The sequence below is a fragment of the Entelurus aequoreus genome, linkage group LG27 (genome assembly GCF_033978785.1).
Source record: "Entelurus aequoreus isolate RoL-2023_Sb linkage group LG27, RoL_Eaeq_v1.1, whole genome shotgun sequence".
NCBI lineage: Eukaryota > Metazoa > Chordata > Actinopteri > Syngnathiformes > Syngnathidae > Entelurus > Entelurus aequoreus.
The window spans coordinates 10750442-10776935 of NC_084757.1; the positions used below are offsets into that span (position 1 = coordinate 10750442).

Consider the following 26494-nt stretch of genomic DNA (forward strand, 5'->3'; position numbering starts at 1 on the left):
GAGCTTATTTGATTAAAGTTAAAAAGTTAAAGTACCAATGATTGTCACACACACACACTAGGTGTGGTGAAATTTGTCCTCTACATTTGACCCATCCCCTTGTTCCACCCCCTGGGAGGTGAGGGGAGCAGTGAGCAGCAGCGGTGGTCACGCCCGGGAATCATTTTTGGTGATTTAACCCCCAATTCCAACCCTTGATGCTGAGTGGGGTATTGGGTCCCATTTTTATAGTCTTTGCTATGACTCGGCCGGGGGTTTGAACTCACAACCTACCGATCTCAGGGCGGACACTCTAACCACTAGGCCACTGAGTAAATAAAAAATAAAATGAACTTTTATTAATTGATGATCATGATTCATGGTAGGACACCACTGCTGTATTGGCTCTTCTGGTTTATTCACAAAGCAACAGCGACACTCAGTGGTCGGACGGCGACATTACACCACACCCAACATCCCGAGAAAGCGCGCAGTCATGAAACAAATGAACATAAAAGGCAGATTTTTTTTTGCACCAACGACTGAATTTAAACGTTTTTAAACACCACATTAGATGCGGAAGTGTTGTCTTTAGATACATGAATGCATGCAAACATCAGATTATTAAAAGGGCGGGCTATTGTGGTAATGGTATTAATAGTAATAGTAATAATAATAATAATAATAATGTCCCCTAAAGCAATAATAACACATTTTGTCCTGTCGTGACTGCCAAAGTCAGATCATAGAACTATTTTTGAACCGGTAGTACGTGGCAGCATTTCTGGTAAATCAGAGAGAGAGAGAGAGAGAGAGAGAGAGAGAGAGAGAGAGTTAGATAGAGTCTTGTTCCAGCCACAAACACATTGGCAGGAAGGCTGCAGTGCACATTAGTGACTGACTGAAGACCTTAGACTCTTCCAGCTTCAGAACCATCTCTTTCTCTAAGACTATGGAGGCTAAAACCTGCATTTGCCTTTGTGCCTTGTTGCTTTTTCACCTGGCAGCTGCCGATCATGGTAGGTGTCTCTCCGTTTTCTAGACTTTTGCTGCTCACCACGTTCCTATAAGCCTCCACCAACAGCACAGCCATATAGGTACGTGGATGGGACATGCACGGGCACGTAGTCACACCATGTTGCGCAACTGTCATGTAAGCGTAAGAAGAAGTTAAGCGCCGTGGCCTGGTATGAAGTGCAATAAAGGAGTACACACCCTAAGTAATTGAGGTTAGAGAAAAGTGTGCTACGGTCATTAGTCGTTCATGTTTTTTTAACTACCCGCTCTTATTCGTACTGCATGTCGTTCTGTGTTGCAGTGAGTTCCCTTCCTGGTTCTATGGTTACCGTCACACTTTGTCGTCACATGGTTCAGTTCAGTTCAGTTCCAGTTGATTTGGAACATGCACACGATACAGAGTAATGCATCACACGTTCCCGGTTGTTTCATCACAGCACGTCCGAAAAGGAGCGGGAAGAAGCAGAGCTTATTTCATCCTACCCCCTTTCCACACCGTAGCGATTTTTATCCAATTTCCTTGTTCCCTGTAACAGAACAGTGAACAAATAAATAATAGATAAATAAGACACCATAGTAAGCAAACACATATTATAATATAAATATATAAATGATCTTTGTCTCAATAATAATAATCATCATAATTCTTGTTGTGTGTACTTCTTAAACTGAATCATATTGGTGCTTTGTTTCATTTCTTTGCTTAATCCATTCCATGATTTAATTCCCCATACTGATATGCTAAAGGTTTTAAGTGTTGTACATGCGTGCAAATGTTTTCAATTACATTTTTCTCTAAGATTGTATTTGTCCTCTTTTGTTGAGAAGAATTGTTGTACATTCTTGGGTAGCGGGTTATAGTTTGCTTTGTGCATCATTTTAGCTGTTTGCAAATGCACCAAATCGTTGAATTTCAATAATTGTGATTTAATAAATAAAGTGTTTGTATGTTTTATATATCCAACATTATGTATTATTGTAATTGATTTTTTTTGTAGTACCGTTAATGAATGAAGTGTACTTTTGTAGTTATTTCCCCATATTTCTACACAATAACTCAGAAATGGTAACACTAGTGAGCAGTAGAGAACATGAAGTGATTTTTGGTCTAGAACAGTGGTTCTTAACCTGGGTTCGATGGAACCCTAGGGGTTCGGTGAGTCGGCCTCAGGGGTTCGGCGGAGGTCAAAACACACCCGACTCATCGTATAAATACAAACTTCTCCCTATCGGCGTATTACGGATACGGTAACAGCTGACTGATTTGCAGGTGTGTAATTTGTTGTGAGTTCATGCACTGTGTTGGTTTTGTTGTTTGAACAAGGTGATGTTCATGCACGCTTCATTTTGTGCACCAGTAAAAAAAACATGGTAACACTTTAGTATGGGGAACATATTCACCATTAATTAGTTGCTTATTAACATGCAAATTAGTAACATATTGGCTCTTAACTAGTCATTATTAAGTACTTATTAATGCCTTATTCGGCATGGCCTTATTATAACCCTAACCCTCTAACCCTGGCCCTAACCCTAACCAAGTAACTCTAAATTAAGTCTTTATTGCTTAGAATATGTTCCCCTAGTGTCCAAATAACTCTAAATTAAGTCTTTGTTACTTAGAATATGTTCCCCTAGTGTCCAAATAACTCTAAATTAAGTCTTTGTTACTTAGAATATGTTCCCCTAGTGTCCAAATAACTCTAAATTAAGTCGTTGTTACTTAGAATATGTTCCCCTAGTGTCCAAATAACTCTAAATTAAGTCTTTGTTACTTAGAATATGTTCCCCTAGTGTCCAAATAACTCTAAATTAAGTCTTTGTTACTTAGAATATGTTCCCCTAGTGTCCAAATAACTCTAAATGAAGTCTTTGTTACTTAGAATATGTTCCCCTAGTGTCCAAATAACTCTAAATTAAGTCGTTGTTACTTAGAATATGTTCCCCTAGTGTCCAAATAACTCTAAATTAAGTCTTTGTTACTTAGAATATGTTCCCCTAGTGTCCAAATAACTCTAAATTAAGTCTTTGTTACTTAGAATATGTTCCCCTAGTGTCCAAATAACTCTAAATTAAGTCGTTGTTACTTAGAATATGTTCCCCTAGTGTCCAAATAACTCTAAATTAAGTCTTTATTACTTAGAATATGTTCCCCTAGTGTCCAAATAACTCTAAATTAAGTCTTTATTACTTAGAATATGTTCCCCTAGTGTCCAAATAACTCTAAATTAAGTCTTTGTTACTTAGAATATGTTCCCCTAGTGTCCAAATAACTCTAAATTAAGTCTTTGTTACTTAGAATATGTTCCCCTAGTGTCCAAATAACTGTAAATTAAGTCGTTGTTACTTAGAATATGTTCCCCTAGTGTCCAAATAACTCTAAATTAAGTCTTTGTTACTTAGAATATGTTCCCCTAGTGTCCAAATAACTCTAAATTAAGTCTTTGTTACTTAGAATATGTTCCCCTAGTGTCCAAATAACTCTAAATTAAGTCTTTGTTACTTAGAATATGTTCCCCTAGTGTCCAAATAACTCTAAATTAAGTCTTTGTTACTTAGAATATGTTCCCCTAGTGTCCAAATAACTCTAAATTAAGTCTTTGTTACTTAGAATATGTTCCCCTAGTGTCCAAATAACTCTAAATTAAGTCTTTGTTACTTAGAATATGTTCCCCTAGTGTCCAAATAACTCTAAATTAAGTTTTTATTACTTAGAATATGTTCCCCTATTGTCAAATAACTCTAAATTAAGTCTTTGTGACTTAGAATATGTTCCCCTAGTGTCCAAATAACTCTAAATTAAGTCTTTGTGACTTAGAATATGTTCCCCTAGTGTCCAAATAACTCTAAATTAAGTTTTTTTTAACTTAGAATATGTTCCCCTATTGTCAAATAACTGTAAATTAAGTCTTTGTGACTTAGAATATGTTCCCCTAGTGTCCAAATAACTCTAAATTAAGTCTTGGTTACTTAGAATATGTTCCCCATACTAAAGTGTTACCAAAAACATATAACTTTGTCTTGAATTTGGAAAAAAAACAACATTTTATTTTTCACTAAAGAAGGGTTGGGTGAATGCGCATATGAAACTGGTGGGGTTCGGTACCTCCAACAAGGTTAAGAACCACTGGCCTAGAACAGTGTTTTGCTTTATTCATTATTATTATTATTAAATTTGTTTTCATTTACCCTTTCAATATCTACTTCGTCTATTTCTATTTGTGTTTGACTTTCTCTTCTACTGTTACCAATTAGCATTATTTTAGTTTTGCTGAGATTCAAAGATAATCTGTTTTTGTCAAACCATCCTTTTAATTTGTTAATCTCTTCTGTTATTATTTGTATTATCTTCTGTGTGTTCTCTCCCGAACAAAACACAGTTGTATCGTCTGCAAATAATACTAACTTGAAGTCCTTTGTAACTTCACAAATGTCATTTATACAGAGATTGAACACTTTTGGTCCAAGTATTGATCCCTGAGGTACACCACAAGATATTTTCAGCTCTGTAGAAGTGTGTTCGCCTATCTTCACATATTGCTTCCTGTTGGTTAAGTCGCTTCTTACCCAGTTGGTTTCTTCTGTCAATTTAAAAATATATATATACAGTACAGGCCAAAAGTTTGCCCACACCTTCACCTCATTGATTGATTGATTGAGACTTTTTATTAGTAGATTGCACAGTACAGTACATATTCCGTACAATTGACCACTAAATGGTAACACCCGAATAAGTTTTTTAACTTGTTTGAGTCGGGGTCCACTTAAATCAATTCATGGTATTCATTCTATGCGTTTTCTTTATTTTCATGACTATTTACATTGTAGATTGTCCCTGAAGGCATCAAAACTATGAATGAACACATGTGGAGTTATGTACTTAACAACAAAAAAAAAAGGGGAAATAACTGAAAACGTGTTTTATATTCTAGTTTCTTCAAAATAGCCACCCTTTGCTCTGATTACTGCTTTGCACACTCTCGGCATTCTCTCGACGAGCTGTGACGTGAAAACCATTTCAGGTGACTACCTCTTGAAGCTCACGGAGAGAATGCCAAGAGTGTGCGGAATTTTGAAGAAACTAGAATATAAAATTAATGAATTAAAGTCCCACTGATAGTCACACGCACACACTAGGTGTGGTGAAATGACCCTCTGCATTTGACCCATGCCCATGTTCACCCCCTGGGAGGTGAGGGGAGCAGTGAGCAGCAGCAGTGGCCGCACTCAGGAATAATTTTTGGCGATTTAACCCCCAATTCCAACCCTTGATGGCGAGCGCCAAGCACGGAGGTGTTAACGGGTCCCGTTTTGAAAGTCTGTGGTATGACTCGGCCGGGGTTTGAACTCAGGACCTACCGATCTCAGGGCGGACACTGAGCAGGTTTATATATATATATATATATATATATATATATATATATATATATATATATATATGTGTGGGAAAAAAATCACAAGACTATTTCATCTCTACAGGCCTGTTTCATGAGGGTTTTCCTCAATCCTCAGGAGATTTTTTATTTTTTTAAAAATCTCCTGAGGATTGAGGAAAACCCTCATGAAACAGGCCTGTAGAGATGAAATAGTCTTGTGATTTTTTTCCCACACATACATATTACGCTCTACCACGGTATCGAGCACTATTTTTTGGATAATCTAATTAAGACATATATATATATATATATATATATATATATATATATATATATATATATATATATATATATATATATATATATATATATATATATATATATATATATATATATATATATATATATATATATATATACACTACCGTTCAAAAGTTTTGGGTCACATTGAAATGTCCTTATTTTTGAAGGAAAAGCACCGTACTTTTCAATGAAGATAACTTTAAACTAGTCTTAACTTTAAAGAAATACACTCTATACATTGCTAATGTGGTAAATGACTATTCTAGCTGCAAATGTCTGGTTTTTGGTGCAATATCTACATAGGTGTATAGAGGCCCATTTCCAGCAACTATCACTCCAGTGTTCTAATGGTACAATGTGTTTGCTCATTGGCTCAGAAGGCTAATTGATGATTAGAAAACCCTTGTGCAATCATGTTCACACATCTGAAAACAGTTTAGCTCGTTACAGAAGCTACAAAACTGACCTTCCTTTGAGCAGATTGAGTTTCTGGAGCATCACATTAGTGGGGTCAATTAAACGCTCAAAATGAGCAAGAAAAAGAGAACTTTCATCTGAAACTCGACAGTCTATTCTTGTTCTTAGAAATGAAGGCTATTCCACAAAATTGTTTGGGTGACCCCAAACTTTTGAACGGTAGTGTATAAAACATGTTTTCAGTTATTTCACCTTTTTTTTTGTTAAGTACATACAGTAACTCCACATGTGTTCATTCATAGTTTTGATGCCTTCAGTGACAATCTACAATGTAAATAGTCATGAAAATAAAGAAAACGCATCACATGGTTCCACCGTTTTTTTTAAAGTAACCAAATATGGTTTCCTGCCTCTCTACAAAGGCCGTCACAGACATTTGAGTCTGAGACTCGACTTCCGTCTCAACTGTCTCCCTCCTTCATTTCCAGCCAGCTGTATTTGTTCAAACGGCTTCACACTTTTTGTCTGTCACCCCCCCACCCCACGCCCACCCCTCTTCCTCTTTCAACAGGCATTGCACACCTATTGCACGTACACCCCCCCCCCACACACACACACACACTGCACTTCACATGAGAAGCGTACAGTCTTCCCACTAATTGGCCTCTGCAGTACAGCGTGCTCACTTTACTTTCTCTAAAGTCGCCTCGTGTTGCTGTAACCTTTGCATACTTATTATTAGACCATAACCAGACAACAAAAACAACCGGAAAAAAAAAAAAAAAAAGCACTCCGGTCAAGAAGCACTTGATCAAGTCATTATGTGAGTCCGGCACATGCGGAGATGACCGGTATTTACTGATCTTCACACTCATTCCATTAAAGGCCTACTGAAATGATTTTTTTTTTATTCAAACGGGGATAGCAGATCCATTCGATGTGTCATACTTGATCATTTCGCGATATTGCCATATTTTTGCTGAAAGGATTTAGTAGAGAACAACGACGATAAAGTTCGCAACTTTTGGTCTCTGATAAAAAAAAAGCCTTGCCCCTACCGGAAGTAGCATGACGTCACAGGTTGAAAGGCTCCTCACATTTCCCCATTGTTTACACCAGCAGTGAGAGCGATTCGGACCGAGAAAGCGACGATTACCTCATTAATTTGAGCGAGGATGAAAGATTCGTGGATGAGGAACGTGAGAGTGAAGGACTAGAGTGCAGTGCAGAACGTATCCTTTTTCGCTCTGACCGTAACTTAGGTACAAGCTGGCTCATTGGATTCCACACTTTCTCCTTTTTCTATTGTGGATCACAGATTTGTATTTTAAACCACCTCGGATACTATATCCTCTTGAAAATGAGAGTCGAGAACGCGAAATGGACATTCACAGTGACTTTTATCTCCACGACAATACATCGGCGAAGCACTTTAGCTACGGAGCTAACGTGATAGCATCGTGCTTAAATGCAGATAGAAACAAAATAAATAAACCCCTGACTGGAAGGGTAGACAGAAGATCAACAATACTATTAAACCATGGACATGTAACTACACGGTTAATAATTCCCAGCTTGGCGAAGCTAAGCAATGCTGTTGCTAACAACGCCATTGAAGCTAACTTAGCTACGAAACCTCGACAGAGCTATGCTAAAAACATTAGCTCTGCACCTACGCCAGCTCTCACCTGCTCATCACGACCCGTCGACGGTACAACGAAGAACTTCACCCGATCACCGATGCGGTTGGCGGCTCGTTCGGCTAGCGCGTCTGCTATCCTCAAAGTCCTCCTGGTTGTGTTGCTGTAGTCCGCCGCTAATACACCGATCGCACCTACAGCTTTCTTCTTTGCAGTCTCCATTGTTCATTAAACAAATTGCAAAAGATTCACCAACACAGATGTCCAGAATACTGTGGAATTTTGAGATGAAAACAGAGCTTTTTTGTATTGGATTCAATGGGTCCGAATATTTCCGTATCAACCGTTGACGTCACACGCATACGTCATCATACATAGACGTTTTCAACCGGAAGTGTGGCGGGAAATTTAAAATGTCACTTTATAAGTTAACCCGGCCGTATTGGCATGTGTTGCAATGTTAAGATTTCATCATTGATATATAAACTATCAGACTGCGTGGTCGCTAGTAGTGGCTTTCAGTAGGCCTTTAAGTCTTCCGTTTTTTGTGACAAATACAAACCCCAAAAGCAGTGAAGTTGGCACGTTGTGTAAATGGTAAATAAAAACAGAATACAATGATTTGCAAATCCCTTTCAACCTATATTCAATTGAATAGACTGCAAAGACAAGATATTTAACGTTCCAACTGGGGAACTTTGTTATTTTTTTGCAAATATTAGCTCATTTGGAATCTGATGCCTGCAACATGTTTCAAAAAAGCTGGCACAAGTGGCAAAAAAGACTGAGAAAGTTGAGGAATGCTCATCAAACGCTTATTTGGAACATCCCACAGGTGAACGGGCTAATTGGGAACAGGTGGGTGCCATGATTGGGTATAAAAGCAGCTTCCATGAAATGCTCAGTCGTTCACAAACACAGACGGGGTGAGGGTCACCACTTTGTCAACAAATGCCTGAGCAAATTGTTTAAGAACAACATTTTTTCAACCAGCTATTGCAAGGAATTTAGGGATTTCACCATCTACGGTCCGTAATATCATCAAAAGTTTCAGAGAATCTGGAGAAATCACCGCACGTAAGCCATGATATTACGGACCTTCGATCCCTCAGGCGGTACGGCCTCAAAAAGCGACATCAGTGTGTAAAGGATATCACCACATGGGCTCAGGAACACTTCAGAAAACCACTGTCGGTAACTACAGTCGGTCGCTACATCTGTAAGCGCAAGTTAAAACTCTACTATGCAAAGTGAAAGCCATTTATCAACAACACCCAGAAACGCCGCCAGCCTCGCTGGGCCCGAGCTCATCAGAGATGGACTGAGGCAAAGTGGGAAAGTGTTCTGTGGTCTGACGAGTCCACATTTCAAATAGTTTTTGGAAACTGTGGACGTCTGACGTCGATTTGACCATTGAAATTTGGTCATTTACTAACCAATATTCCACGACACAAATACAACGACATTGTTTCAATGTCAGGTTGTGACCTTCCAGCATGTAAAAAATGTCGTTACATACATTCAGTGTCCAAAAAAAGCTTTCGTATTAAAGACACAAATTGACCTCTGTGCTACTAATAGCGTTTTGACACTTGGCACATTACAGCAATTTAACAAAAACAAATGCATTTTAAAAATAAACAACATTTTTAAAAAATTATGTAAGTGACAAAACTGTGCCAAGATTTGATAATAAATGAGTCTTATGGCCCGCAGAAGATCTGACTTGTGGAATACCGTAGTCCGCATTTTTCAAAGAGAGTAATGTGTTAAGGCAGCGGTGTCCAAAGTGCGGCCCGCAGCTAATTGTTTACCGGCCCGCCACACATTCTGGAAATGCTATTGCAAAAATAAAAATAAAAACATTAAAAAAAGTAGATTGAGATGAAATCTAACTAGAAAAAGTTGCAATGTTGACACAAAGCTGCCATGCAGGCTGTTTTTTTTTCTTTTGTCTATCTTTATTTTTATTTTTTTGCCATTGCTCAAAAAAACACCAAAAAAAACAATGTTAGAATGAATTATTGACATATTCAAGGCTCCAATTATTTTGAATATTTCACTTTAAAATGTTTCATGTGGACAATATTGCATATATTGTGTGGTTGCCATACAAAAACATCAACGTTTTCTTTGACAAAAGAGCATAAAACAAACAAAATAATAGTTCAAACGTAAAATCGACAGATATATCTGAAGTTGATCTCGTAACTTAAGTGTTGAAAGTTAAAAAAAACTAATACAAATGTATCATTTTGAGTGGGGCACCTTTTGTATCCTAAATATATTTAATAGGATTTTATTTATCTTTTCACTGTGATTACTCAAAAATAATAATGAATTAAAATCAATGGTGTCTTGCATTATTGATGTTTTTAAGGCTCTAATTACTTCACATCAAACATTGCTTTCTGAATGTTTTGGGCAGTGGGGGAAATACTGCATATTTCAGTTTTATTATAAAAAACAAAGTTGTCTTGACAGAAAAGGCATAAAACCTTTTTGTTTTTTTTAAATTTTATATCAACCTTAATTCTAAGAGAGACAAAACTCAAATAGAATATGAAAATCCAAGAAAATATGTTAAAGACTTGGTCTTCACTTGTTTAAATAAATTCATGAATTTTTTTACTTTGCTTCTTATAACTTTCAGAAAGACAATTTTAGAGAAAAAAATACAACCTTAAAAATGATTTTAGGATTTTTAAACACATATACCTTTTTACCTTTTAAATTCCTTCCTCTTCTTTCCTGACAATTTAAATCAATGTTCAAGTAAATTTTTTTTTGATTATTGTAAAGAATAATAAATACATTTTAATTTAATTCTTCATTTTAGCTTCTGTTTTTTCAACGAAGAATATTTGTGAAATATTTCTTCAAACTTATTATGATTAAAATTCCAAAAAATTATTCCGGCAAATCTAGAAAATCTGTAGAATCAAATTTAAATCTTATTTCAAAGGCTTTTGAATTTCTTTTAAAATTTTTGTTCTGGAAAATCTAGAAGAAATAATGATTTGTCTTTGTGAGAAATAAAGCTTGGTCCAATTTGTTATATATTCTAACAAAGTGTAGATTGGATTTTAACCTAATTAAAACATGTCATCAAAATTCTAAAATTAATCTTAATCAGGAAAAATTAGTAATGATGTTCCATAAATTATTTATTAAATTTTTTCAAAAAGATTCGAATTAGCTAGTTTTTCTCTTCTTTTTTTCGGTTGAATTTTGAATTTTAAAGAGTCGAAATTGAAGATAAACTATGTTTCAAAATTTTATTGTCATTTTTTTTCGTGTTTTCTCCTCTTTTAAACCGTTCAATTAAGTGTAAATATCATTAATTATTAATAATAACATAGAGTTAAAGGTAAATTGAGCAAATTGGCTATTTCTGGCAATTTATTTAAGTGTGTATCAAACCCTTTGCATTAATCAGTACCCAAGAAGTAGCTCTTGGTTTCAAAAAGGTTGGTGACCCCTGCTGTAGAGATTCACTGTAAGCGTTAAATAAAAAAAATAATTTGACTTTTTTAAAACATTTTAATGACTTGGACCCTTTATGGTCCCCGGGAGCCCTAAAGGTAAAAAAAAAAAAAAAAATCCATATATTTTGTTATGATTTGAAAATGAAAACTATCTTTAATTTTTCCGTGTCCGTCCCTCAGTGGAAAAAGTTTGGACACCCCTGTGTTAGGGTAACAGGACTGAGTAAAAAAATAGGAACATCTCAAGGTTGATCAATTAAAACAGGATGCCCCTCAGCTCACTTTTCAGCTTCATGGCAAAGGCTGATAATACCTGCATTCATGTGATTTATTTATTTATTTTTAATTGCAAAAAATTATTGAACTTTTTTTTTTGACATTGTCATTATGTGTAGAATTTTAAGGACAATTTTTTTTTTTAATACCATTTTGGAATGAACAATGATTACTTTCCGGATGCACTGGATTAAATATGCAATCATAAGACATTTTACAGTTCGTTTTTTTGCGTGTTTTTTAATTCCCGGTGATGCGAATGGCAGGGATTTGGTCGAATGGCCCATTTGACGGTTTAAGGCCCAAACTAGCTGCTTTGTGTTGCACTAGCATGCCGCTACATGCCAAGTGAGGCAGGGTTATGTATACTAACTTGCAAAGAAACACTGGTTCTCTGTATGATCCTGCACACGTGCATGAAACCAAATATTGTACATAAAGGAGTCCAGGACCAGACTCTGCCAGGCGAACAAGACCGCCACTATCCAGCCCGGCACCTCTCTGTCTATTTATGAGCCAGTGTTTGCATCATGCAGAGTTCAAACAGGACCAAACTCCCTCGCTGTGCACACTGATGAGCGGCGTGAGTGATGGTGCAGGTAATGAAAGGCATCGTGGTAATGACTAACTAAGCGGTAATGACATTATTACTCCCCATGAGTTGCTCTGCTTTGCATCAAAGGAGACGTAGGAAGAAGGAGACGGCGACTTGTTAAACTGATGGAGAACAGTGGAAGCAATATTTGCTCATTAGAAGATAAGCCTTTCGACAAAAGGGACATGACAGAGTTCGTGCATGCAAATATGTCATATTGATAGGAATGATTGCGAATGTACATCATTTACAGTGTGAGGAAGTCATCTTAGAGCCTGTTTATGCATGCGGTTACAAAAGTGATTACACCCCTATATACAGTATATATATATATATATATACATATATATATATATATACATATATATATATATCAGTGTTTCCCATAAACTGCCGAGATACCTGTGGCAGTGGGGGCGTGGCTATGGGCGTGGTCAACATGACATCTTCGAGTAATTTGCATAATTTACTACAATGATATGATTTTCTCTAAAAAGGCTCAAAAAATGTATACTTACTAATTAATAATAACAGTTTTGTTTTAAACGTCCATCCATTCATCCATTTTACAATATAATTACAACACTTTATGTACATATTTATATACAGATTTGAACAATAAGTTATTCACTGAAATATATTTATTAATTGTGGTTCTTACAAAAAATATATCTTATAAAATATAAAAGCTAAAATGTCTCTTAAAGCTCTGCCCCTTTAATTAGTGCATAGTAAATAATTTAACTTTAGCCTACTACTACAACCATATTATTTACCAGCAACATAAAGTGAAACAGAGGCAGAGGTGTCCTGCCACAGTCAGTAACAAATAAACAGAAAACAGTAGTGGTCAAATACAAATAAGTATCCTACACTTCTCTTCTGTAAAGTAAATCTGAACAGCCTATATGGGCATATACATCAACTATATTATTTGCCTGAGAAGCTGGACAGGACAAAAAAAAAAAAAAAAATTAATTAAAAAAAATAAATACAATTTTTTTATTTTAATTTTAATTTTTATTTGTGGCGGATGTAATTCTTTCGTGGCGGGGCCGCCACAAATAAATGAATGTGTGGGAAACACTGTATATATATATATACATATATATATATATATATATATATATATATATATATATATATATATATATATATATATATATATATATATATATATATATATATATATATATATATATATATATATATATATATATATATATATATATATATATATATATGTATATATATATATATATATATATATATATATATATATATATATATATATATATACACACACATATATATATATATATATATACATACTGTATATACACACATATATATACATACATATGTACATACATATACATATACATACATATATATATGTACACACACACAAAAAAAAAAAAAATATATATCTTAGGGTTGTGAATCTTTGGGCCACCATACGTTTCGATTCTTGGGGGTAACGATTTGATTTAGAATCGATTCTCCATTCAAAACAATTCTCAAAACAAAATCAATACCTTTTTTTAATAACATTTCTGTCAGGTTTGTCACTGACAGTTTAGTTATGTTTTGGTTTTTCCTCTGTTTGTCTTTATTTCCTGTCAGCGCTCTTATTTTGGTTGTTTCCTGCTTTTCTCCCTGAGCGCTGTTTCCCCTCAGCTGCGGCTGATTGGCACCTGGCCACACCTGGTGTCAATCAGCCGGCTGCTATTTAAACCTGCTTTGCCCTCCAGTCAGTGCTGGAGTATTGTCATTGTCGCTGTAGCTGTAACCTGTATCTTGTAGCTGTTTGCAGCTTGCTGTCTTTTTGTTCCTAGTTCCTGTTTGCTGGTTCCTGTTCCCTGTTTCCAGTTTGCATGTTCCTGGTTTGTGTTTTTTCTTAATTTTTTGGACATTAAATCAGGTTTTCCTGCACCAAGCCTGCCGTCTCTGCATCTTGGGGTTCGTCACCAACACAGTGTGACAGATAAAAAATAAATAAATAAAATAAATAAAAAAAATAAAATTAAATTTAAAAAAATTAAAATAAAAAATATATATATATATATATATTTTTTTTTTTCTTTTTCTTTCCCAAAACAATACACATTTTAGTTGTTTTTTTTAATCGATTAAGAATCGTTACACATAAGAATTGTGATTCATTCCAAAACAGATTTTCTTGAGACCCCAAAAGGTAGGACACACCTTCTCATTCAATGCGTTTTCTTAATTTTCATGACTATTTACATTGTAGATTGTCACTGAAGGCATCAAAACTATGAATGAACAAATGAGGAGTTATGTACTTAACAAAAAAAGGTGAAATAACTGAAAACATGTTTTATATTCTAGTTTCTTCAAAATAGCCACCCTTTGCTCCGATTACTGCTTTGCACACTCTAGGCATTCTCTCGCTGAGCTTCAAGAGGTAGTCACCTGAAATGGTTTTCACTTCACAGGTGTCATAGTTTTGATGCCTTCAGTGACATCCTACAATGTAAATAGTCATGAAAACACATTGAAATGAGGAGGTGTGTATATATATATATATATATATATATATATATATATATATATATATATATATATATATATATATATATATATATATATATATATATATATATACACATTTATATACATATATATGCATGTGTGTATATATATATATATATATATATATATATATATATATATATATATATATATATATATATATATATATATATATATATATATATATATATATATATATATATATATATATATATACACTACCGTTCAAAAGTTTGGGGTCACATTGAAATGTCCTTATTTTTCAATGAAGATAACTTTAAACTAGTCTTAACTTTAAAGAAATACACTCTATACATTGCTAATGTGGTAAATGACTATTCTAGCTGCAAATGTCTGGTTTTTGGTGCAATATCTACATAGGTGTATAGAGGCCCATTTCCAGCAACTATCACTCCGGTGTTCTAATGGTACAATGTGTTTGCACATTGGCTCAGAAGGCTAATTGATGATTAGAAAACCCTTGTGCAATCATGTTCACACATCTGAAAACAGTTTAGCTCGTTACAGAAGCTACAAAACTGACCTTCCTTTGAGCAGATTGAGTTTCTGGAGCATCACATTTGTGGGGTCAATTTAACGCTCAAAATGGCCAGAAAAAGAGAACTTTCATCTGAAACTCGACAGTCTATTCCACAAAATTGTTTGGGTGACCCCAAACTTTTGAACGGTAGTGTGTGTGTATATATATATATATATATATATATATATATATATATATATATATATATATATATATATATATATATATATATATATATGTATATATATATATATATATATATATATATATATATATATATATATATACACACCGGTATCTATATATATATATATATACACACACACACACACACACATTTAAATACATACAATAACCAGTAACCAAATGTAAAAACAATAATGTTCACGTTCAACTTTTAACTTCAGAGAAACAGTGTCCTCTGTAGTGGACATCTTTTATATCACTTTGGAAAATGTTGATTCTCAGAAAAGTTAACTGGCAATTTAAGGTTTGATAATTTGAATGAACTGCTCGGCCTCGCTGGCATCAAGTATATTTTCCGGGTGATGGTTTATCAAGTAGCGTCTCATATTACTTGTGTTCCCCGCGGTGCATTGTCACCAAACTGCTTGTTCCATTTCCCGCTTAGAACATGGATAACAAATCCATTCAAATCACGAGTTGATTCAATGTTGCTGCAAATAAAACGTGGGTCATCAAAAACAGCGCATTTGACCGGCTTCATGTGTCGTCATGGAAACGCTTCATGACCTTGCAGCACGCCGACCAAAGAGGTTGTGTTTGAGATTTTATTTTTGCTAGCACTCAAGTACTGTTGTGACTACCAAGCATAAAGACGAGAAAAACCCCCCCAAAAAGCTTCTGGAAGCTTCTAAGTGTAATATAAAACCTGTAATTCTAATGTTTTCGGAGACCGCCTCCAGCGACGTCACTGACATGAAATAACCACTAATCAAAAGCTTGTGTTTGCCTCTAATCAGATGACGAGCACACGGTACCACCACCAGACGTGGACCACCGCACCGGCGCTCCAGATACCACAACTTGGTCTACCGGCAGAAGCTTCAATGCCAGCGCACGCTTGGAAACCTCCACTGCCACGCCACAAGCACACAAAGGAAACGGTAATAAACATGCATTGATCGTGTTTACTGCACACGTGGAGATTTACAACAGGGAGTTATTAGCCGGGCTTACTTTAGTCGCTTTATCGGAACTTTCCGCTTCCCTGAGTGGATCATCTGGGGCCAGCAGATAAGGTTGATAACGTGCTACCACCCAACAAAATACATGAGGCGGGGACAGGAGATTATCGGTATCTGTTTCAAAAAGTAAAATGTATGACTTTTTAAAACGGGTAGGAAGAAGTACAGAGCGCCAATAAACCTTAAAGGCACTGCCTTTGGGTGCCGGCCCACTCACATAATATCTACGGCTTTTCACACACACAAGTGAATGCATTTCATACTTGGTCAACAGCCATACAAGTCACACTGAGGGTAGCCGTACAAATGAGGCGGGGGACAGGAGCCAAAAATTGGACTTAAGTACGAGTAGCGTTACTTTAGAGCAGGCCCGGGCAATTATTTTGACTCGGGGGGCCACATTTAGAGAAAAACATGTGTCTGGGGGCCGGTATACTGTATCTATTTTTAGAAACACTAATACAAAACCGCACAATAATGTCTGATTAATTGCTATAAACATTACGACAGACCGCCTGAAAAAACGTAATGGAATTTTAAATTTTTCTATGAAGGATAAAACACTGAATATTGACAAAATATGAACGTCACACCCCCTTTTGATCGACCTATTTCACAATCAAGTGAAGCGCAACAAAAATGCAACAAACAGTGAAATATGAACGCGAAGGGTACAAAATAAATCAACTTACAATCTGATGTATCTGATACATCAGTGGTCCCCAACCACCGGGGCCGCGGACCGGTATCGATTGGTACCGGGCCGCACAAAAATTAAAAAAATAAATATAAATAAATAAATAATTTAAAATAAATAAATAAAAATAAATCAACATAAAAAACACATTATATACATTATATATCAATATAGATCATACTTGCCAACCCTCCCGTTTTTAGCGGGAGAATCCCGGTATTCAGCGCCTCTCCCGACAACCTCCCGGCAGAGATTTTCTCCCGACAAACTCCCGGTATTCAGCCGGAGCTGGAGGCCACGCCCCCTCCAGCTCAATGCGGACCTGAGTGGCGACAGCCTGTTCTCACGTCCGCTTTCACACAAATAAACAGCTTGCCTGCCCAATGACGTCATAACATCTACGGCTTTTAGAGAGTAGAGTGCACGACAAGGAGAGAGAGTTCTTGGTTTCTTATGTGGGTTTATTGTTAGGCAGTTTCATTAACGTCCTCCCAGCGCGGTAACAACACACAACAACAGCAGTCACGTTTAGTCTACCGTAAAGCAGTTCGTCTGCAGTGAACAGCAATGTTGTGACACTCTTAAACAGGACAATACTGCCATCTATTGGATAGCCTGCAGAACACTGAAATTCAAGTATTTTATTTATATGTATAATAAAATAAAAAAAATAAATAAATAAATAAAAATGAAAAAAAAAAATATATATATATATATATAGCTAGAATTCACTTAAAGTCAAGTATTTCATACATATATATATATATATATATATATATATATATATATATATATATATATATATATATATATATATAATGTATATATATGAAATACTTGATTTGGTGAATTCTAGCTGTAAATATACTCTCTTCTTAACCACGCCCTTAGCCACGCCCCAACCACCTTATTAAGAGGGGTGTACAAAAAAAAAATCACGATTCTTATTCATCCCGATTCGAAATCGATTCATAATTTTCAAAAATCAATTAAAAAATGTTTCTTTAAAAAAAAAAGAAGAATGTTTTTATTAGAGATGTCCGATAATATCGGACTGCCGATATTATCGGCCGATAAATGCTTTCTAATGTAATATCGGAAATTATCGGTATCTGTTTCAAAAAGTAAAATGTATGACTTTTTAAAACGGGTAGGAAGAAGTACAGAGCGCCAATAAACCTTAAAGGCACTTCCTTTGCGTGCCGGCCCACTCACATAATATCTGCGGCTTTTCACACACACAAGTGAATGCATTTCATACTTGGTCAACAGCCATACAGGTCACACTGAGGGTAGCCGTACAAACAACTTTAACACTGTTGCAAATATGCGCCACACTGTGAACCCACACCAAACAAGAATGACAAACACATTTGGGGAGAACATCCACACCGTAACACAACATAAACACAACAGAACAAATACCCAGAACCCCTTGCAGCACTAACTCTTCCGGGACGCTACAATATACACCCCCCTGCAACCCCCCCAACCCCAACCTCCTCATGCTCTCTCAGGGAGAGCATGTCCCAAATTCCAAGCTGCTGTTTTGAGGCATGTTAAAAAAAATAATGCACTTTGTGACTTCAATAATAAATATGGCAGTGTCATGTTGGCGTTTTTTTTCCATAACTTAAGTTGATTTATTTTGGAAAACCTTGTTACATTGTTTAATGCAGGGGTCACCAACCTTTTTGAAACCAAGAGCTACTTCTTGGGTACTGATTAATGCGAAGGGCTACCAGTTTGATACACACTTAAATAAATTGCCAGAAATAGACAATTTGCTCAATTTACCTTTAACTCTATGTTATTATTAATAATTAATGATATTTACACTTAATTGAACGGTTTAAAAGAGGAGAAAACACGAAAAAAATGACAATTAAATTTTGAAACATAGTTTATCTTCAATTTCGACTCTTTAAAATTCAAAATTCAACCGAAAAAAAGGAGACAAAAACTTGCTAATTCAAATCTTTTTGAAAAAATTAAAAAAAGAATTTATAGAACATCATTAGTAATTTTTCCTGATTAAGATTAATTTTAGAATTTTGATTACATGTTTTAAATAGGTTAAAATCCAATCTACACTTTGTTAGAATATATAACAAATTGGACCAAGCTATATTTCTAACAAAGACAAATCATTATTTCTTTTAGATTTTCCAGAAATTTTTTTTTAAAAGAAATTCAAAAGACTTTGAAATAAGATTTAAATTTGATTCTACAGATTTTCTAGATTTGCCACAATAATTTTTTTCAATTTTAATCATAATAAGTTTGAAGAAATATTTCACAGATATTCTTCATCGAAAAAACAGAAGCTAAAATGAAGAATTAAATTAAAATGTATTTATTATTCTTTACAATAAAAAGTTTTTTTTTTACTTGAACATTGATTTAAATTGTCAGGAAAGAAGAGGAAGGAATTTAAAAGGTAAAAAGGTATATGTGTTTAAAAATCCTAAAATCATTTTTAAGGTTGTATTTTTTCTCTAAAATTGTCTTTCTGAAAGTTATAGGAAGCAAAGTAAAAAATTAATGAATTTATTTAAACAAGTGAAGACCAAGTCTTTAAAATATTTTCTTGGATTTTCAAATTCTATTTGAGTTTTGTCTCTCTTAGAATTAAAAATGTAGAGCAAAGCGAGACCAGCTTGCTAGTAAATAAATACAATTTAAAAAATAGAGGCAGCTCACTGGTAAGTGCTGCTATTTGAGCTATTTTTAGAACAGGCCAGCGGGCTACTCATCTGGTCCTTACGGGCGACCTGGTGCCCGCGGGCACCGCGTTGGTGACCCCTGGTTTAATGCATCCAGCGGGGCATCACAACAAAATTAGGCATAATAATGTGTTAATTCCACCACTGTATATATCGGTATTGGTTGATATCGGAATCGGTAATTAAGAGTTGGACAATATCGGAATATCGGCAAAAAAGCCATTATCGGACATCTCTAGTTTTTATGACATGTCCTTGCAACTAGAAAGAGCTTTTCTAACCTGTTTTTAAAAAGTTTCATTATAATCATAATACCAAATAATACAATGCGAAAATCGGTTTCAATCGGGAGTCAGCTGAATTGAAAACTGATTCCGAATCGAATCGTCACCTCAGGAATCTGAATCGGATGCCATTGTTCTGTGTCCAAAGATTCACACCCCAACTTTTTACCATTAAATAAATACAAAAAGAAAAGAACATAGATCCACTTACAACAAAGAATAACTTTATTAACATTGTTTTTTAGTCTGTAAGTGAAGAGACGCATCATTTTGCTAGAAATTAAATAATGAAATCCTTATTTAAACAATTTGAGCCGTTTGATACTGAAAAAAATCAATTAAACCAAATCAATAAAAACATGATAAATTATAATTGATCGTCAACATTAACATAAAAAACTTTAATCAACAAAACAAAAATAAATAAAACAATTTATGCTGATTTTATTTGTTTGAGGAAGTCAGTATTGATGGCTACAAATAGCACATTTTTGCTCGTGCAGTTTTTCGAAGCGGGGTTTGAATCAGGATACTGATAAAGCATGTTCTTTGGGTCCGCCCCATTATTTGGGAAGAACTGCTGTAGAGTAACAGGACTCAAGTAAAAGCAAAAAGTAGTCATACATAACTACTTCTGTAAGAGTGAGTAAATATTCAGTGAAAAAACTACTCAAGTACTGAGTAACTGGTGAGTAACTTTTGAATTATTTAGTAACTTTTTTTAATGGTACTTAAACTACAACTGTAGTTAGCGTGTGTGTGTGTGTGTGTGTGTGTGTGTGTGTGTGTGTGTGTGTGTGTGCGCGCATATGTGTTTGTGTGCGTAGGAAAGACAGAAAGAGAGAGACTACATATCCTGTACTACACAATGGGTAAATGGGTTGTATAAGCCAGGGGTGTCCAAACTTTTTCCACTGAGGGCCGCACACGGAAATATTAAAGCATGTGGGGGCCATTTTGATATTTTTCATTTTCAAACCATAACAAAATATATGCATTTTTTATTTATTTTACCTTTAGGGGTCCCGGGGACCATAAAGGGTCTCAGTCATTAAAATGTAAAAAATAAGTCAGATTATTATTTTTTTAATTCTTATTTAACGCTTACAGTAAATCTCTATATCAACTTCAAGTTGATATAAAGTAATACAAATGAAAAAAAATGTTTTATGGCTTTTCTGTCAAAAACAACTTAGTTTTTTTTTTATAGTAAAACTGAAATATGCAGTATTTAGTAATTAGAGCCCTAAAAGATCAATAACGCAGGACACCATTGATTTTAATTCTTTCATATTTTTTGAGTAATCACAGTGAAAAGATAAATAAAAAATCACTAAATAAATTTGGGATGCAAAAGGTGCCCCACTCATAAAGTGGTACATTTTTATTAGGTTTTTCTTTTACTTTCAACACTTAAGTTACGAGATCAACTTCAGATATATCTGTCGATTTTATGCTGGAACTATTATTTTTAGAGATGTCCGATAATATCGGTCTGCCGATATTATCGGCCGATAAATGCGTTAAAATGTAATATCGGAAATTATCGGTATCGTTTTTTTTTTAATCAGTATCGGGTTTTTTTTGGTTTTTTTTTTTATTAAATCCACATAAAAAACACAAGATACACTTACAATTAGTGCACCAACCCAAAAAACCTCCCTCCCCCATTTACACTCATTCACACAAAAGGGTTGTTTCTTTCTGTTATTAATATTCTGGTTCCTACATTATATATCAATATATATCAATACAGTCTGCAAGGCATACAGTCCGTAAGCACACATGATTGTGTGTGCTGCTGGTCCACTAATAGTACTAACCTTTAACAGTTAATTTGACAAATTTTCATTAATTACTAGTTTCTATGTAACTGTTTTTATATTGTTTTACTTTCTTTTTTATTCAAGAAAATGTTTTTAATTTATTTATCTTATTTTATTTGATTCGTTTTTTTAAAAAGTACCTTATCTTCACCATACCTGGTTGTCCAAATTAGGCATAATAATGTGTTAATTCCACGACTGTATATATCGGTATCGGTTGATATCGGTATCGGTAATTAAAGAGTTGGACAATATCGGCATATCGGATATCGGCAAAAAGCCATTATTGGACATCCCTAATTATTTTGTTTGTTTTATGCGCTTTTGTCAAAGATAACTTTGATGTTTTTATATGGCTACTACACAATATATGCAATATTTACCACACAAAACATTTTAAAGTGAAATATTTGAAGCAATAGGAGCCCTGAAAATAATAAATTATAACATGGATTTTTTGTCATTATTTTATTTTTTTTGAGCAACGGCAAAAAAGAAAAATGAAGAAAGACAAAAGAAAAGAAAAAAACAGCCTGCATGGCAGCTTTTGTGTCAACATTGCAACTTTTTCTCGTTAGATTTCACCTCATTCCACTTTTTTTAATGTTCTTTTTTATTTTTACAATAGTATTTCCAGAACGTGTGGCGGGCCGGTAAACAATTAGCTGCGGGGCGCAAATGGCCCCCGGGCCGCACTTTGGACACCCCTGATATAAGCAAATGAGTAGGATTTAAAGGATTTTAAACGTGCCTTATAGTCCGAAAAATACGGTATCCCTGGTGTGGTGTGACTGCGGTCATGTGACTGCCAGGCTCCGTTTGATTGGCGAAATGAAGTCAAACGTCACTAGCGCTTACGTTGGATGGGTGAAACTGAAAGAAGTCACTCTAACCAGCCAATATAATGTGTCTTTGCAAACATTAATCAATAAATTATAAGTAAATATAACGATGACGTAAATAAATGCCACGATCAGAGTGAAAAAGTAGCATTTCTTCTTCACAAAAATACTCAAGTGAAAGTAAAAAGTATGTTACTACTACGATATAACCAAAAAGTTAATAGCACAGACCACTATATTAAGTACACCTGCACAATTGAATACATTGAATATATAAACAAAAAAAACATAATGCTAAAATAAAAAGGTTGTGTTGGTTAAACGTTAGTAAAGAAGGTGTGAGGAATGATTCGACAGCATGCGATGTGAGACTTTTCACCACAGGGTGAGAAAGGTAGCGATGGTAGGCGCACACACACACACACACACACACACACACACACACATAGACACACACACGCACAGGACGCAAACATATTGACAGACTGGCACATTCCCCAGCACTTGAGGACTATATCAGACGACAGTTGGCCTTCACGACTGGGTGCGAGCCAGCTCTGCAGATAACAATATCTCTTTACTGTCAGTTGTTAAGGGTGCTTATCTAACGTATTGACTCAACATACGGTACAACCCCTGTGGCGCCCCCTATGGGTGGTGGTCCAAATGCTTTGGAAGACATTCTAGCACAGGCCTGGGCAATTATTTTGACTTGGGGGGCACATTTAGAGGAAAAAAATGTGTCTGGGGGCCGGTATATATCTATTTTTAGGAACACTAATACAAAACCTCACAATAAACCCGCCTCAGCAATTAAAAAAATATCTTATGTAGTACTGTCAAAATTAAAATTGCAAAAAACTAGGGATGTCCGATAATGGCTTTTTTGCCGATATCTGATATTCCGATATTGTCCAACTCTTAATTACCGATACCGATATCAACCGATACCGATATCAACCGATACTGATATATACAGTCGTGGAATTAACACATTATTATGCCTAATTTGGACAACCAGGTATGGTAAAGATAATGTCCTTTTTAAAAAAATTAATAAAATAAAATAAGATAAATAAATTAAAAGCATTTTCTTGAATAAAAAAGAAAGTAAAACAATATAAAAACAGTTACATAGAAACTAGTAATTAATGAAAATGAGTAAAATTAACTGTTAAAGGTTAGTACTATTAGGGGAGCAGCAGCACGCACAATCATGTGTGCTTACGGACTGTATCCCTTGCAGACTGTATTGATATATATTGATATATAATGTAGGAACCAGAATATTAATAACAGAAAGAAACAACCCTTTTGTGTGAATGAGTGTAAATGGGAGAGGGAGGTTTTTTGGGTTGGTGCACTAATTGTAAGTGTATCTTGTGTTTTTTATGTTGATTTAATAAAAAACAAACAAAAAACAAACAAAAACAGATACCGATAATAAAAAAAAAACGATACCGATAATTTCCGATATTACATTTTAAAGCATTTATCGGCCGATAAATCGGACATCTTTACAAAAAACATATTAAACGTGAAAAAATAAAGAAATTCAATATTTGAACTCACAATTTGTAGCACCCATTCGACGCCGTACAACCCCTCGTCGTCGGTTGATTCGAGTGGAAATGGCGGGCATTTCCCCATTCCATCGCCAACATGGTCTCACAAGATGTAGCTTCTCTTTAAATATCCTTCTCGAAAATGGCCTTGCAAATATATATCTGCCACCTAATCAACGTTTTGTTCCCCTTCTTTGTGCGTCAACACTTCCTGCTTCCTGCTAAATTGCAACTCGTGATTGGATACTCACTTGACAAGTGAGTATCCAATCACAGCCTCGTTAACCTTACCTAGATAGGCCATACTTGCCAACCTTGAGACCCTTGGGGAGGTTGAGGTGGGCGGGGTGGGCGGGGCCGGGGTTAAGGGGGGAGGAGTATATTTATAGCTAGAATTCACTGAAATTCAAGTATTTCTTTTATATATATATATAAAATTAATACTTGACTTTCAGTGAATTCTAGCTATATATAAATATATATGTATTTTATTATATATATATATATATATATATATATATATATATATATATATATATATATATATATATATATATATACATATATATATATATATATATATATATATATATATATATATATATATATATATATATATATATATATATATATATATATATATATATATATATAAATAAAATAAATACTTGAATTTTAGTGTTCATTTATTTACACATACACACACATAACACTCCTCTCTACTCATTGTTGTATTTGAAAGTGCAATGCTTTGCAGCCAGTAGCACAGCCTTTGAAGGAGCATAAGTATGGGCAGTGTAATATTCTGGGTTGGAGTCAATAACCAGGCGAGGTGACCAAGTTACGTCTCTTTACTTCATACTTCAGAACCCACTCCCACACTTGCCGTCAGGGTGCGCAATACAACGTAAACCGTTGGCCAACCAAAAAGTAACCACAGAACACTATACGTGGTTACTTTTTGGTTGGCCAAGCGGACGTGACGACAGGCTGTCCTCGCTCAGGTCCGCACGGACCTGGAGGGGACGTGCCTTAAGTCCGGCTGGAAATCGGGAGAAATTCGGGAGAATGGTTGTCCCGGGAGATTTTCGGGAGAGGCACTGAAATTCGTGAGTCTCCCGGAAAATTCGGGAGGGTTGGCAAGTATGGCAATAACGCCAACTATCTTTTCCAGCTACCAACATGGAGGTGACCTCAGTGGCGTCCGTCCCAGAAAAGGGGAGTAACCTGACTGATGACAACACCTCAAACTCTTCAGTTCCTGTCGTCCCGGCCTCAGTTGCCCCCAACACGTCCACAAGCATCCCCGCAGCCCACACTGATGCAACAACTACATCAGCACATCAGCCGCCATTAGAGCCCCTTCCCGTCTCCACCATCACGCCACCGGCCCAGACCACTCCAAACTCCCAGACGCTCTCTCCCACATCCGCCGCCGTGGCAACAACGCACAGTACCACTACCACCACTGCTACTACTACCACCACCACCACACATTCAACAGCCACCACCCACTCCTCCAGAGAGACCCTCGCGTCTCAGCCAACGACGACGCCGTCGCCGCAAACCAGCTCGTGGTCGTACCCTGAGGCTTCTAGCCAAGCTCCCCAGCAGACCACCTCCATGGTCCCGCCTCAGCAGACCACCACGCAGACCAAGCCGCACCCCGACACGCCGTCGCAGCTCAACGTAAAGGGCGAAAGTGAGTACCGAAAGCAAATACACTGCAAAAACTGAAATCTAAGTAAGATGAAATATCTCAAATAAGGGTGATATTTGCTTATTTTCTGTCTGATAAGATACTTCTTCTCACTAAGCAGATTTTATGTTACCGAGTCTTTTACTTGTTTTAAGGGTTTTGGTCCTAAATGATCTCAGTAAGATATTACAGCTTGTTGCTGAGATTTGATGACCTATATTGAGTAAAACATGCTTGAAACTAGAATATCAACTGTTGCAAAGCTGTGTCATCAACACTCACAAGTATAAAACTACTTTTTCAAAGTAATCATTTCAAAATTTCAAGCATGGAATAAAAAAATCATGACTTTGAGACAATTGTGTCTCACAATTAAACTGACAGTTAATATTTAAACATTTAACATGTGACATTTCAAACATTTTTGAACAGAAATAGTTCATGCACATTCAGATA

General features: G+C 35.5%; 1 protein-coding gene across 1 annotated transcript in view; it reads left to right on the top strand.

Annotated features, from left to right (window-relative positions):
- The first annotated feature begins 843 nt into the window (after positions 1–843).
- Positions 844–26494, top strand: part of LOC133644739 (uncharacterized) — a 37286-nt gene continuing 11635 nt past the window's right edge. The window contains exons 1-3 of the mRNA XM_062039457.1: positions 844–998; positions 16175–16318; positions 25514–26041. Coding sequence (XP_061895441.1) covers positions 932–998; positions 16175–16318; positions 25514–26041 — 739 coding nt within the window. The 5' untranslated portion in view covers positions 844–931. The remainder of the gene's footprint in view (positions 999–16174; positions 16319–25513; positions 26042–26494) is intronic.